This window comes from Sus scrofa, chromosome 8 (assembly GCF_000003025.6).
Source record: "Sus scrofa isolate TJ Tabasco breed Duroc chromosome 8, Sscrofa11.1, whole genome shotgun sequence".
Lineage (NCBI taxonomy): Eukaryota > Metazoa > Chordata > Mammalia > Artiodactyla > Suidae > Sus > Sus scrofa.
The window spans coordinates 80,889,914-80,905,208 of record NC_010450.4 but is presented as its reverse complement, the minus strand read 5'-3'; the positions used below and the strand labels follow the sequence as shown (position 1 = coordinate 80,905,208).

The following is a 15,295-nucleotide window of genomic DNA, read 5'->3' as shown; positions in this document are numbered from 1 at the left end:
ATCTTTGGCTACACCTTTCCATAGAGAGTTTTAAAAATGTCTTTAACCAAAGGACGCATTTACTCTGAATGAAAGCTCTTTTTTTTTTTTTTTTTTTGTCTTTTTGCCATTTCTTGGGCCGCTCTTGGGCCGCTCCTGTGGCGTATGGAGGTTCCCAGGCTAGGGGTCGAATCGGAGCTGCAGCCACCGTCCTACGCCAGAGCCACAGCAACGTGGGATCCGAGCCTCGTCTGCAACCACAGCTAACAGTTCCCAGGCTAGGGGTCGAATCGGAGCTGCAGCCACCGGCCTACGCCAGAGCCACAGCAACGTGGGATCCGAGCCTCGTCTGCAACCACAGCTAACAGCAACGCCGGATCGTTAACTCACTGAGCAAGGCCAGGGATCGAACCTGCAACCTCATGGTTCCTAGTCGGATTCGTTAACCACTGCGCCACGACGGGAACTCCTGAATGAAAGCTCTTATTTCTCTAGGGAGGTGGTGATTTCCGTGCCCCCTCTCAGTTTTGTGGCGGAGCGGAGCATCACACGAGGGTTTGAGGTGAGAAATGCTGCTGCACCAGCCTGCCATTGCAACCGGGATGAGAACATTCTGTGATAGGACTCGTCTCCTTCAAGTTAACACAAGTGTATTGGGCTTCTGTTATGTGCCAGTATTGTTATGGGGGCTGGAGATTCAAAGGTGAGCGAACCTTAGACTCTGCCCTCAAAGACCTGGACCATAGCCAGGATTTCTGGGAATAAGGCAGCGACTTTGACACAGGGAGCCTCGGATATATTTAGCAATGTCTAGCGTTTGCGAACTGCGCTCTGAAATTATCTCAGAGAAATAATTTCCACCAGCCTTTCCTGAATGCCGTGCATGCACTTGAGGGAGGAAAAAGCATCATTTGTGTGTTGTTGACCATTTTTGGCTTGGCCCAAGGGGAAGGGCGTGACATGGGTTTTAGGTAGGGAAGAGAGTTTTTATATTTGTGTTTTTATCCCCATGTGCCTTGAGGATGTGAGTTCTTTTTTTTTTTTTTTTCTCTCCTTTATCTTTGTAAACACACTATTAAAATCCTTTCTACCAACAAACATTGTGGTCTCCATGGCTGGAGCTGTACAGACGGATCCAAAGCGGGCCAGCTCTTGAGTTGCTATTTATGGAATCACTTCTGCTTTAAGTGACTTGTTAGACTCGTCGTTTGGGCGTAATTCTTTACAGGTTTTAGGGAAGGACTGTGTGTCGAGGGGAGGTCACTGGGGGTCTCTACCGCCTCCCCCAAGTCCTCTTCCTGCGGTTGTTTGCTGAGCCGCATGAAGCTGGTTTGTGTCTGTTGGCTTCCTAGCAGGACATTGCAGATCTGCTTCCACGTCTGTGACCCTGGGCAAGTCATTGGCTTTAGGGATCCAAAGGAGACTGCGGATCTGACGATCTGATGGCTCTGCTTTGCAGTTTTCTGATGCTCTTTTCTGCCATCTTCTTAGGCTGTTTTAAAGCTTGAAGATCTTCGTTCTTTCTCTTTGAACCTTTCTCTGACAGGTTTTGCATGTAAACATTTCTTATTTTTCTCACTTTAATTGGGTGATGGTAGTGGTGGATGAGGATCATATGGTGGAAATGAAAATTGAATGTGACAGTAAATCTATTTTCTTTTTTATCTACCTACTGGGTTTTTATAAATTTTTGACCTCGAATCTTCCACTCCCCAGACGTTCCCAGCTGCAGATATGCTCGTGCAGAGTGCGGTGACCCTTGAACAACTCGAGTTTAAACTCTGTGGGTCTACAGATATGTGGATATTTTTCAGTGGTAAATGCTACAGCACTACAAGGTCCGAGGTTGGTTGACTCCGTGGATATGGAACCATGTATACTGAGGACCAGCTGTCGTTATACTTGGATTTTTGACTGCTCCAAGATTGGTGCCGCTAAAACCTACGTTGTTCAAGGGTCACCTATATCTCCTGCAAATCAGCTTGCAAAATAAATTGCCCTATTGAAAGGTGAATTGATTTTATTTTGTATTTTTAAAATTATTTATTTATTTATTTATTTTTGCTTTTTAAGGTCACATCCAAGGCATATGGAGGTCCCCATGTTAGGGGTCAAATCGGAGCTGTAGCTGCCGGCCTACACCAAAGCCGCAGCAATGCCAGATCCAAGCCGCGTCTGTCATCTACACCACAGCTCACGGCAATGCTGGATCCTTAACCGATGGAGCGAGGCCAGGGATTGAACCCACAACCTCATGGTTCCTAGTTGGGTTCGTTTCAGCTGCACCACAACAGGAACTCCATTTTATTTTTGAAATATTTTTTTCCCTTATAGCTGGTGTATCGTGTTCTGTCAATTTTCTACAATGCATCAAAGTGACCCAGTTACACACATAGATGTACATTCTTTTTCTTGCATCATCCTCCATCATGCTCCATCATAAGTGACTAGACGTAGTTCTTAGTGCAATACAGCAGGATCTCATTGCTTATCCACTCCAGAGGCAATAGTTGGTGTTTTGAGCTGCTCAGTGGCCAGATTCTATCCGGAGGCCCCATTTCTTTATTTCTTCATTGTTTTTCTGGCTTCAGGTTTGTGCAGGCTCTACCCTATGCGCTCCTTCAGTGCTGTGTGTGTGATGACTGTCACACCTTTTAATGTTACCTTCAAGGAGGCCTGTCACTGGCAGTCACTTTTTTTTTTTTTTTATTTTCCCACTGTACAGCAAGGGGGTCAGGTTATCCTTAGATGTATACATTGCAGTTACAGTTTTTTCCCCCACCCTTTCTTCTGTTGCGACAGGAGTATCTAGACATAGTTCTCAATGCTATTCAGCAGGATCTCCTTGTAAATCTATTCTAGGTTGTGTCTGATAAGCCCAAGCTCCCGATCCCTCCCACTCCCTCCTCCTCCCATCAGGCAACCACAAGTCTCTTCTCCAAGTCCATGATTTTCTTTTCTGAGGAGATATTCATTTGTGCTGGATATTAGATTCCAGTTATAAGTGATATCATATGGTATTTGCCTTTGTCTTTCTGGCTCATTTCACTCAGTATGAGATTCTCTAGTTCCATCCATGTTGCTGCAAATGGCATGATGTCACCCTTTTTTATGGCTGAGTAGTATTCCATTGTGTATATATACCACATCTTCCGAATCCAATCATCTGTCGATGGACATTTGGGTTGTTTCCACGTCCTGGCTATTGTGAATAGTGCTGCAATGAACATGCGGGTGCATGTGTCTCTTTTAAGTAGAGCTTTGTCTGGATAGATGCCCAAGAGTGGGATTGCGGGGTCATATGGAAGTTCTATGTATAGATTTCTAAGGTATCTCCAAACTGTTCTCCATAGTGGCTGTACCAGTTTACATTCCCACCAGCAGTGCAGGAGGGTTCCCTTTTCTCCACAGCCCCTCCAGCACTTGTTATTTGTGGATTTATTAATGATGGCCATTCTGACTGGTGTGAGGTGGTATCTCATGGTAGTTTTGATTTGCATTTCTCTTATAATCAGCGATGTTGAGCATTTTTTCATGTGTTTGTTGGCCATCTGTATATCTTCTTTGGAGAAGTGTCTATTCAGGTCTTTTGCTCATTTTTCCATTGATTGATTGGTTTTTTTGCTGTTGGGTTGTATAAGTTGTTTATATATTCTAGAGATTAAGCTCTTGTCGGTTGCATCATTTGAAACTATTTTCTCCCATTCTGTAAGTTGTCTTTTTGTTTTCTTTTGGGTTTCCTTTGCTGTGCAAGCAGTCACTTTTTATTTTACTGGCAATTTTCTACGTAAGAATGAACAGTGGGAAAGGTAGTTTCCTAGGTTATATAGTGATAAATAAGCATCTGTCTCTTTGATTAGATTGTTAAATCATTAAGAGGAAAGACAGCTTTATTTCTTTATTTTCTACCAGTCCGAATGCTGTCTGATTCTAAAAGGTATCTTCTAAAATAAACCAATTCTACCAATAATTGTAGAAGAACCAGCTTAGGGTTCATGATCTGGATATATGATGATTTTCTACAGCTGTGCTTCCTGAACGTCAGTCATATTTTGACAAGCTCGTGTTCTTGTTCCCCTGGTTTCTTTACCTAATAGGATACTTAAAACTAACTTTACTTTCTTAGGTTAAAGTTCTTTTTAAAAAAATACCATAAAGGAGTTTTCATGTGGGGAGTGGTAAAAAAAAAAAAAAAAGGTCTTTAAAAGCTGATGACAGCAGAATTTTTTAGATATTCTTATCTAAATGTTTATCTTCTCTTTTCTCTTCCCCTTTTTCCCATCTGGGAATGTCCTACTATTTGCCTTTATTTGGAAGCTCTTTCAGTTCCATTTACTTCCTTCTCCAGTTTCCAGAAGCCCAATGTCACGTTTAACTTGTTTCAACGTCATCTAAACTGCCAGGTGGTTTTCATACTCTGGATTTTTAAAAAAGCCCCAGGTATTCTTTTCTGCTTTTTTGTTTCTGTTTGTCTGTGTCCTCCGTCGAGCATGTCTTTTTGGTTTGGGCTGAGATCTCTGTCCTGTGGCTTCTGCCACATTTTCTCCTGTGCTTGCTGTGTTTAGGGAGTCACCTTTCCCACTGCAGGACACAGGTCACTCTGTGCTGTGTCCTATCAATTCAGAGTTTTGGTCATGGCTTCCCTCGGCTTTATCTCCACTGAAGTGCTTCTCTGTCCTCCCCCAACCCCCTGGGCTTGTCACTCATGACCAAGTGTCCACATAACACTTTGCCCATAACCGTTGCTGTTAAATGGGGCGCTAGCAAAGTTTTCAGGAAGACAAGTGCACTGAGCAATAACTCCGAGAAATAACAGAACTTACTAAGAGTTACGGCGGGAGAATTTAAAATTGATCTTTCTCTGCAAGCGGCAGCATGCAGGTACCAAATTGATACTGCTGAGTGATACTGATCTTGACAGAGCCGATTCGGATGCTGTTTTGCCAAGAGCCAATTATTATTATTATTATTATTATTATTTTTTTTTTTGTCTTTTTGCTATTTCTTGGGCCGCTCCCGCGGCATATGGAGGTTCCCAGGCTAGGGGTCCAATCGGAGCTGTAGCCACCGGCCTGCGCCAGAGCCACAGCAACGCGGGATCTGAGCCGCGTCTGCAACCTACACCACAGCTCACGGATCGTTAACCCACTGAGCAAGGGCAGGGACCGAACCCTCGACCTCATGGTTCCTAGTCGGATTCGTTAACCACTGAGCCACGATGGGAACTCCGCCAGTTACTCTTGTATTCAGTAGAATCTGAAGTTTAACCAGAAGGGTTAAAAAAATGTTGATTGCATAATTTACAACTTAACAGCTCAGCTGTTATCTGACTCTCACCTCAGATTTCTTTTATGTTTGTTTTCAAGACTACATTTAACGACTCAATGTTTAATGTTTATGGACTCCTGAGGCTCTGTAATTGACTGCAAAATGTGGGTAAAAAAGCAAATTTATCTGAGTAATGTCGCAAACCATGTTTGATAAAGCAGGAAAAAAAAACGTCTATTTCATTCATTTCTTTCACTTTAGTAATGAAGACACTTTTCAGGCCTATCATGTGGCACACCGTGACAGGCCCCTGGGAGGTTCAACTGTTTGTTAAAACACTGGCCGGGCTTCAAGAAATGAGCAAGGCTGTGAGGGAGATAGCAGACGGACAAACACAAACAGCCATACACATGCCCTAATTGTGAAAAATGCTCTCCTAGGAGAAAGCGTGGGTGCTCTGTACAGACATCCTATCGTCTCGACTTTGGGGCACCAGCAAAGTTTTCAGGAAGACCCGATTCTCCCTTCTTTGCATCCCGTTTCTGCCCCTTAAGCAGCTGTGTGATTTGGAGCAAGATACTTAAGGCCTCCAAGCCTTGGTTTCCCGATCTTTAAAATGAGGCTCGTGACACCTGCCTCTGAAGGACATTGTGAGGCTTCAGTGAATTGGATGGTGTGTTTTGGGGGTCTAGTGCTGGACCTGGCATCTGCACAGTTGAGCTGTAATTTTATGGGTCTCTCTGGACCAGAATTGCCCAGGTTTAGTCTACTCTGTGTGTGCCGGGTTCGGAGCTGACGTGCCCCAGCTCTGTGGCTTGTGCCCCTGCTGGCTGCATGGCGCTGAGGTAGGTGATAGACAGGTGACTCTGGCACCACTGCACAGGAGCCAGTTGTGGCCCTTGATCAGTGTTGGTGCCATGGCGGCCATAGGCTTCCCCTTTCCATTGTTTTCTGACACACGTCTCTCGGGTGCGTTACTGGCTGTGGAATCTCTAAGAAAGGGCTTAAGCTCTTGTCTAGACTAGTCATGCCTTATTATTTAATGTTCATAGTTTGAAAATAAGTCTTGTCATTTCCTCATCCTAGAAAATTTGTGAAAGACCAAAAATAGTGAAAAAGGTAAGCTACCCAATAACTTCAAACATTTTCCCTTCTTCTCAAACAAAACGAAAAATTCTACTACCCTATGTAAATTCGGACAACTTACAAATGTGTTCAGACTTTTGTGATTTCTTCATGTGATCTTTCCTCCTCTTTCCACGAAAGGGAAAATGTGATTTTTGGCAAAAAAATTACTTTATAAGGAATGTTTTATGTGTTAGTAATATTCATTTCTTTTCTTACATATTAATTTATCTTCTCCCTGCTTTGTTGTTTGCTTTTTACCTTATTTATTGTGTATTTTTGATATCTAGACGTTCTCATGGCTTCTTCCATTTCTTTTTTGCTCGGCAGTTCCTTTTCTATTCTGAGCTCAGAGAAAAATATTCTTTTCTTATGGTTTCATTTTTCACTAAGGATTCTTTCAGTCCATCTGGAATTAATTATGATGTGAGATGTGGTTCTTTTTATTTCCAACTGGTTAACCAGTTATACCCACACTATTGGTTGAATAGTATTTGTTTACCCAGTGATTTGTGATGATACCTTTAAATATACCCCCCCCCACACATGATCTGATTTAAATTTTGCTCATTAGATTTATGAATTCCCTCTGCCATTTACCCAGTGTACATCTTATTTAACTAATTATGCTGTTTGAAGTAATAGCTCTTCTTTACTGATTTTTTTTTCTCTTTTGCATATGTGATTTTATAACAGATAACAAGCTGATTTGCCATGAGTCATCTTTAACTTGCAAACATTTTGTTTGGCTTACTCATGTTAAAACTAAAAAAATTTGCCGTCATTTAAAAATCGCTGGGTTTTCCAGCTACTCCAGAAAAGTCAGAGGACATGGCCTATGTCCTGGGCTTGTGTTTCCACACAGCAGCAATCTGCTGGAGCTCTGTTCCTGCTGCCCGCCTCTCCAGAATAGATATGGGCTGGCTGGTTGGCCCTGGCATCCACTTTTCTTTACTGAGTTTTCCTTCTGGTTTGACCCAGACTCAGAGTAATGCTGTTTCATAAAAAAAACAAAAAAAAGCTTTCATTGGATTTCATTTGATTCTTGATAGAGCCTTTTGTCTTATATTGCTCTCTCTCTCTATGTGTATATATAAATAAATACATACATATATATCCTGTATTGTAGTGTAGAAGAAAAAAGACTTCATTCTTTACTGAGTGCTACTTGAACACAATCCCATTTAAAATTCGTATTACTTAAGCACCCAAAGTCATGTGAACACAGAGAAACAATCTTCTATAATGACACTGAGAACACATTGCAATGAGAAATAACTATCTAAGTCTTAAGATTCAAAAACAAAACACAGCAGTGTTTGTCTGATACCCTACCAAGTATGAACAAATGGATTTTCACTCCAGTTGGTGGGTGTGATGTTGTTTCTTGGCTAAATTCTTTCTTCACAAAGCCTTACTATCACCATGTTCTTTGATTCCCAACTTAACCCACGTGCAAACTGACATACCCCACTACTGCTGAGTGTGCTGGGTGTTTTGACTGCTGGTTTTAGCATCACTGCTTCCTTTGTCCCCTTCTGTGATTCAGATGAAATCAGATGTGTAGGAATGTTTTCGGTATTCCTGGCAAGTACCAATCTGCAAAGAGAGGGAGGCTTTTTAACCACATGAACCAGCTTTGTAGCCGTCTTATGGTAGAAACAGCAGTGTTTCCTCCAATTCCTGTCTTGTTTAAACCTGAAGCTCATAGGATGCTCTGACACTGGTGCAGCCACAGAATCCCATGAGGCCACTAGGGCTTGCCATCTTCTGACGCCTAATCCAGTGTACGTACACTCTACAATGGGAGCTTTTAAAAATAATGGAGACTTTGGAGTTCCCTGGTGGCTCAACAGGTTAAGGACATGCTGTTGTTACTGCAATGACCTAGGTCACTGCTGTGGCCTTGGTTCGTTCCCTAGCCTGAGAACTTCCATGTGCTGCAAGTGTGCCCCCCCCAAAAAAAAAAATTAGTGGAGATTTTTGAAGCAGTGGTTGTATGCTCGTTTTGGTTTATTTTCTACTAGCCATTAAAATCATTGAGGAAGGGCGTCACAATGAAAAGCAGGAAAGGGAGTAACCATTGAATAGTAATGCCTTAAGCTCTTAAAAACCGAGGGCATGAAGGAAAAAAAAATGTACTTCTGTTTTGACAGAAATTTGACAATTTTCATGTGATCCTAAGGCAGATCTTAGGATCATAGCATTTTTGGATTGGATCTAAGAAGACCTAGTGCAAACACAAATTCCTGATCTTTTCAGGAACAAGAGAACTTAGGTTCTATGTTACTAGGTTGGTTGTTTTTCCCCCCTCAACGTTGTGCAGTTAGTTGGTAATTAAACTTGGAGTAGAATGGGAAGAAACATCTGTTCCTGGGTCTGTCTCTTCCATCCCCAGGGGGATTCATTTAGGATCTCTAGCTGAGTGGACAGAGCCTGTCTCAGCTTCCCACAACAGGGTGTAGTGAAAAAATAATGACAAATGTGAAGAAATGGAATTTATATGCTTTATTTACTCTTTTTGCTTAATAGGAAAAAGATCATACCAGAAAAGGCTGGAAGCATCTTTTTTTGGGATATAGAAATAGAAGTTGGAAAATAGGGAAGAGAATTTTCCTTTCCAGGAGGCCTGGGATCGTTGGGAGAATTTGAAGTTGATGGAAACATTTGGACAGCATGAGGAGCTTGTGTGTGCTCACTGGTGCTCAGAAATGTTTATGAAAAGTCTACTTGTGCTGGCAAGCAGCATTGGGGAGAGAGTCTGTCTTTTCTTCATTTAAAAATTTGGTTCAGGAGTTCCCGTCATGGTGCAGTGGTTAACGAGAACGACAAGGAACCATGAGGTTGTGGGTTCGATCCCTGGCCTTGCTCAGTGGGTTGGGAATCTGGTATTGCTGTGAGCTGTGGTGTGGGTCGCAGATGTGGCTGCAGATCTGGTGTAGGCTGGTGGCTATGGCTCTGATTAGACCCCTAGCCTGGGAACCTAGCCCCTGCTTCCTGGGGAACCTGATGAGTGAGGGGTTACCCCTAGCCTGGGAACCTTCATATGCCTTGGGAGTGGCTCAAGAAAAGACAAAAAGACAAAAAAAAAATTAGGTTCAATCATTTTCTCAAAAAGCTACTCTAACAAAAGGAAAGCAATTATTCTTTCTAAGCAGTGCTTGAAAAATGTTTGTAATGTTAACCAAAGGATCTCAGGACCATTATGTCAGTGTTATTTTAGGCCCTGTTGACCTATTCATGCATATTCTAGACAGGGTTACAGAAATCACTGCTAAGGTTTGGGTGAGTGGATGACACTTCCGGTCAGAGGATTTTATTATCATATACAAACTGGACAGTTGGGGGAGATCTTTTCCAAGATTTTTTTTTTTAACACCCAATGGTGATGTTGATTTTTTTTTTTTTTAATGTAGAGCAAAATTTACTCAGTTTTAAATGAATTCCAATTCCATGCCAAAATCTATAGCAAGTTTGCTTTTTTAAGCATTATGTTCTTATTATGTAATCATCTTAAACACATTTTTTAAAAAAATGGACAAGTGAATGACATTAATTCCAAACACTGATAAGTAAGAAAAGTCGAAAAATAAGAGGCTTGGAAAAAAGTTCATTAAAGGAAAAAAAAAAAAAAAGATAAGTGGTTCTTCAATCCTAATGCTGTCTTGATGATTAATGAGCAGTGGCCTGGGTGCGGGTGGATTTTTGCAGATAACTTCTTTACACTTTGTGGTACTTGCATTTATTTTTAGACCTTTTTCGTATTTTGAGCTTCTGGTGGATTTATATGCCCCCCCCCCATTTAACCCTAGTTATTTGTGTTTTTCTGATTTGTAGGAAGAAAAAAAGAAGTTTGACAAAGAGACGGAAAAGAACTATAGCCTAATTGATAAACATTTGAATTTATCAGCGAAAAAGAAAGACTCCCATTTACAAGAGGTATGGTTTTCATTTTTCTGTTAACTTGTTCCTGACATTTAATAATCAGTGAAAGTCTCTCTCTCTTTTTTTTAATGTGCTTTTCTTTTGAAAACATTTCTTCTAGGATTATTAGAGGTGGAAAAAATGACCAAGTATCGCTGTGAATTAAGGAAAAAAGTGCTCTTTTGGAACAAGATGTAAAATAAGACAGCTTAGAGTGATTCATGCAGTGTGGATTCATAGTAGTGAAAGTTTTGATTTTGAGTCTATTTTGACAGAAACAATAAGTTTAACCCATATTCCTGAGAACAGATTTATTATTTTCAGGAATAGATTCATTAATTGGCTTTCAAGATTTCTTGAAGAAATGAATTGAATTGAATCAGTTTCTACACCATTTGGCTTCTATGTGAAGGCAGCATTAATCTTACTTAACGCTGAAGATTCAGGAGGTTTCAGCTTCACTGGAAAGAGAGCATCTGTTTTACTTGTGTTAATCGACTCGTTTTTTTTTTTGGAGGGAGCCATATGTAAGGAGAAAGGAATTTATCTCTTCTCTCTCATTTTCTCTTTCTGTTTCTTTTCCAAGTTCCCTGCCATTTGTTTTTCCTCACTTGCGCACTTGAATGGAAACTCAGTTGTTTACAATTTGGAACATATGTTTTCCTTAAACATGATGCTGTTTGCAGCTGTAAGCATCTTGACTCATCCCACAGAAGTGTGATTTTTTTTTCCCCGCCTCTTTGTTTATTTTTAAACACATAAGGCATCTGGGCATGATGTACAGTTACAATATCCACATATTGAAATATCATCAAAACGACAACATTGGAGTAGAAGCCTGGGTTATGTTTAACTGTCACATTATTTAGTTGCAAATTCGGCGTGTGTGTGTGTGTGTGTGTGTGTGTGTGTGTGTGTGTGTATGGGGGGGGGTTATTTTGACATTACCCACACGTCACATTTTCTTTTGTCTCACTAATACTTTTGACTGATGTTTAGGTGGCCTTTGATGGTCTATGAAAGACAAAGGCCCTTTTGTACCCTTTAATCCTCTCTCCAGCACTGTAGGAAGTTGGGGCTCCACTCTGTCCTTGTTCCTTCTGATGTAGAAAACCAGGCAATTGTTCGTAGGATCCCTCATCGCCTGCCCTCTGTCACTTTTGAAATGACAGCTGTCGCTCTTATGGGCTCTTTCTAGCCAGCAGTTTTTTTACCTGCCTTCTCTCCTTACCTGTATTTTAAGGTAGCCTGGGGGGATTTTCATGCCCCCAGTCAATTTCCATCCCCCCTTCACTAGCTAACTAGGTATCATTCTAACTGTTGCTTAGGCCAGATCTGTAGGTCCTTAGCCCTTTCTCTCTCTCTCCCCCTCCCCACATCTGGACCACCAGCATGTGTCTTTAGCATCGGTGTATTCTCAGACGACAGCCTCCCCCCCCCCCCCCCCCCCCCCGCCCAAGTGGCCAGCGTGTCTTACAGATTACTGCAGAGGCCTGCCTGCTCCCGCCTAGGTTTCCCCACAGGGTATTTTCTTTGTGGCAGCAGAACAAGCCTTCCTGTGGCTCTCCTCCTCCAAACGCCCCAGGCCACCTTCCGAGCCCCAGCCCAGCCTGCCTGCCCTCACATGCACGTGGCTGCCCTGCCCCCATGGACTCAGGGCCTTTGCTTTTGTTTCTTCTTCTGCCTCATACATTTCCAAGCGGGATCTGCGTGCCTCATGTCTCCAAATAGTCTTCCAAATACCCTCTGCTCAGACTTCCCTTTTCCTAGAGAAGCTTTCCCATCTTTTTTTTTTTTCCCCCCTTTTAGGGCGGTACCCTCATGTGGCTTATGGAGGTTCCCAAGCTAGGGGTTGATTCAAAGTTTCAGCTTCGGGTCACAGCCATAGCTCAGGGCAATGCCAGATCTGAGGCCCTTCATCGACCTATGTGGCAGCTTCTGGCAGCGCTGGATCCTGAGTGAGGCCATGGATGGAACCCTTTTCCTCACAGAGACTATGTCAGGTTCTTAACCTGCTGAGCTACAGCAGAAACTCTCCGCCCATCTTTTTTAGAGTGTCTACCTTACTCTGCTTCATTCTTTTTTTTTTTTTTTAATACTTTTAAAGTCATTTCACTTATGACCTACTCGATTATCACATGGCATCTTCCGAAAGAATATAAGCTCCTTGTAGGCAGCAGCATGGTTCTCTTCAGTACTCTGTCCTCAGTGCCTAGAATAAAACTTGGCAGGGAGAAGGCACTTAACAAATACAGTTGAATGAACGGTGAGCTAGGGCTTCAACGCTTTCATCATTCCCAAAGATAATTAAAGTCCAGATTGGAAATTTTTTGAGAACCTCGAGATGAATTGTTTTTGTTTCACTCAAATTACATGTTCTTTCCTATCTTGCTCTGTTGGCTCTTTGTAAACATACAGACTCCCATGTGACCTAACTTTCTGTTGCAAGCTTGAAGGCCTTAAGAGGCAGGATGCTCTCTAAAGGGAAAAAGGTTAGATTTGAATTTTGGTTAGTGGGTTTTTTTTTTTTTTTGGCTGAGCCTGCAGCGTGAAGAAGTTCCTGGGCCAGGGATCCCATCTGCACTGCAGCAGCAACCCAAGCTGTGGCAGTGACAACGCTTGGATCCTTAACCTACTGTGCCACAAGGGAACTTCAGTTTTGGTTGATTTTGGCAGTGGCTAGTGCATTGCTGATCTTCAGTGAATGGAATAGAGATGCTGATGCTGAACAAGGGCATAGAAGCTTGTTATCATCTATTCTCTCTTCCTGTGTCCAATGAAAAGAAGAGAAAATTGGGCAAACACCAGACTGGCAACTTTGGTAGTTCTATTAGGACCTTTACCTGTAGTTCTGTAGTTTTTGGGCACAATAGCTTTGGCCTCCATGATATCCAAAAATTCTCTTAATATTTGTATTGGAACAGAAATTGGATATTTGAGAAAATTCCATTACCGCTGTTTTTGGAAATATATTTTTGTTTCCTGAGTAGTCAAATAATTAGATTTCAGTTACTATGACTAGAGAAATAAATCCTTTGAATCACTTTGTGTGAGTGAGCGCTTCTCATTATTAATATTTCCAGCAGGAATGGTCAGAAATGAGATGATAATCAAATTGAAATTCTATTTTTTTTTTTTTAAGACTTTTGGGGAGTTCCCTGGTGGTGCGCGGGTTAAGGATCCAGCATTGTCATTACCATGGCTCGGGTCACAGGTTCGCTCCCTGGCCTGGGAACTTCCACGTGCTATGGGCACAGCAAAAAAAAAAAAGGCTTTTGGTTGCTGTAGTTAAAAAGTATAGTCCAAATGTATTTTGTGAACACCACCTTTTTTTTTTTTAGGGCCTCACCCATGCATATGGAGGTTCCCAGGCTAGGGGACGAATTGGAACTGTAGCCGCCAGCCTGCACCACAGTCACAGCAATGCAGGAGCTGAGCCACGTCTGCAACCTACACCGCAGCTCACCGCAATGCCGGATCCTTAATCCACTAAGCGAGGCTGGGGATCGAACCCCAGTCCTTATGGATCCTGGTTGGGTTCGTTAACCACTGTGCCATGATGGGAACTCCTAACACCACCAATTTAACACTGTCTCCCTGTAGATACTATCATATCCTATAGGTTAAGGGCTCAGCCCTACAAGATTGACCTAATACCAACCACAGTTGCAAGTGCTGGTTGTTACCTGTGCTTCTGACTAACTGGCTACATGTAGGAGGTTCCTATGACCCCCTCCTGGGGTTTGATTAATTTGCTAGAGTGGCTCACAGAACTCAAACATTTACTTCAGTTTACTAGTTGATTATAAAGGATGGTATAGAGGATACAGGTGAGCAGCCAGCTGAAGAGGTGCACAGGGCGGGGTCTGGAAGGGTCCCAAGTGCCGAAACTTTTGTCCCCATGGGACAGGGTGCATCACTCTCCAGGCAAGTGGATGAACTGTTGACCTGAAATAAATAGACTGCTAGATATTTCTCCAGCAAAGATGGGTTTATTGGGGATCAGCAGAGAATTGCAGTTTGGGGTCTGCAGCCTTAGTGAGCCAGGGGCAAGGTCCTGCGAGAGGAGTGAAGGAGAAGACTTTCATGGAGGGGCAAAGGAGTTGGGAGGCTACAGTGAACAGAGTTCTGGGGCTTTTCATTGGCTGAGTCCTTGCCGGTAAAGAAGAACAGTCTTTTTTTTTTTTTTCCTTTTTTTTTTTCCTTTCTTTCTTTTTAGGGCCACACCTGCAGCATATGGAAGTTCCCAGGCTAGAGGTCAAATAGGAGCTGCAGCTGCCAGCCTACACCACAGCCACAGCGAAGTCAGATCCGAGCCTTGTCTGCGACCTACGCCACAGTTCACGGCAATGCCGGATCCTTAACCTGCTGAGTGAGGCCAGGGATTGAACCTGCATCCTCGTGGGCACCAGGTCGGGTCTTTCTTCTTCCTGCTGGACTTTGTTGTGGTCAGAAGCCCTGAGCGTTCCCTCTTCCTATCTCTCAACTCTGTTTAACTGAGGGGTCTGTTATTCTTACATTACCCACCTGGAAGCTCATGAACACTAGTTCAGGGGTTTTTAATAGAGCTTAGTCTGGCCCTTCCCCTTCCCAGAGGTTGGTGGTGGGGGGCGGGGGCGGGCGAAAGTTCCAATCGGCCAATCAGTGCTTACCTCGAGTCCCCTCATTAGCATCAACTTCCGTGTTCTCCCAAGGGGCACCTTACCTATGACAAGGACACTTCCCTCCTTCCCTCAGGAAATTCCAAGGGCTTCAGGAGATTTCTGCTGGGAGCCTGGGACAAAGACCAACTACATTTCTTACTATACCACATGCACAGCGATTGCCTCTGAAGGACTCTGCTGCTGAATGTCATCAGATGCCTGTGGCATTGTGGTAAATTATAGGCTATGGCCAGTCACAGGCGTTCTGGTGGTTTAATCATGCAGCGCCCGGCACAGCAGTTTTGAACGCTCCGAACACTGGGAGGCTGTCGGTAGAGGCAGAGCCGTGATGCTGG

At 42.9% G+C, this 15,295-nt stretch overlaps 1 protein-coding gene across 4 annotated transcripts in view; it reads left to right on the top strand.

Annotated features, from left to right (window-relative positions):
- Positions 1–15,295, top strand: part of ARHGAP10 (Rho GTPase activating protein 10) — a 349,503-nt gene that overhangs the window by 119,293 nt on the left and 214,915 nt on the right. For all 4 annotated transcript variants that reach the window (XR_002346408.1, XM_021100659.1, XM_021100661.1 and 1 more), the window contains exon 5: positions 10,210–10,311. Coding sequence is in view for 3 of the 4 variants with exons in the window: in XM_021100659.1 (XP_020956318.1) it covers positions 10,210–10,311 (102 nt within the window). In the remaining variant the exon portion in view is untranslated. The remainder of the gene's footprint in view (positions 1–10,209; positions 10,312–15,295) is intronic.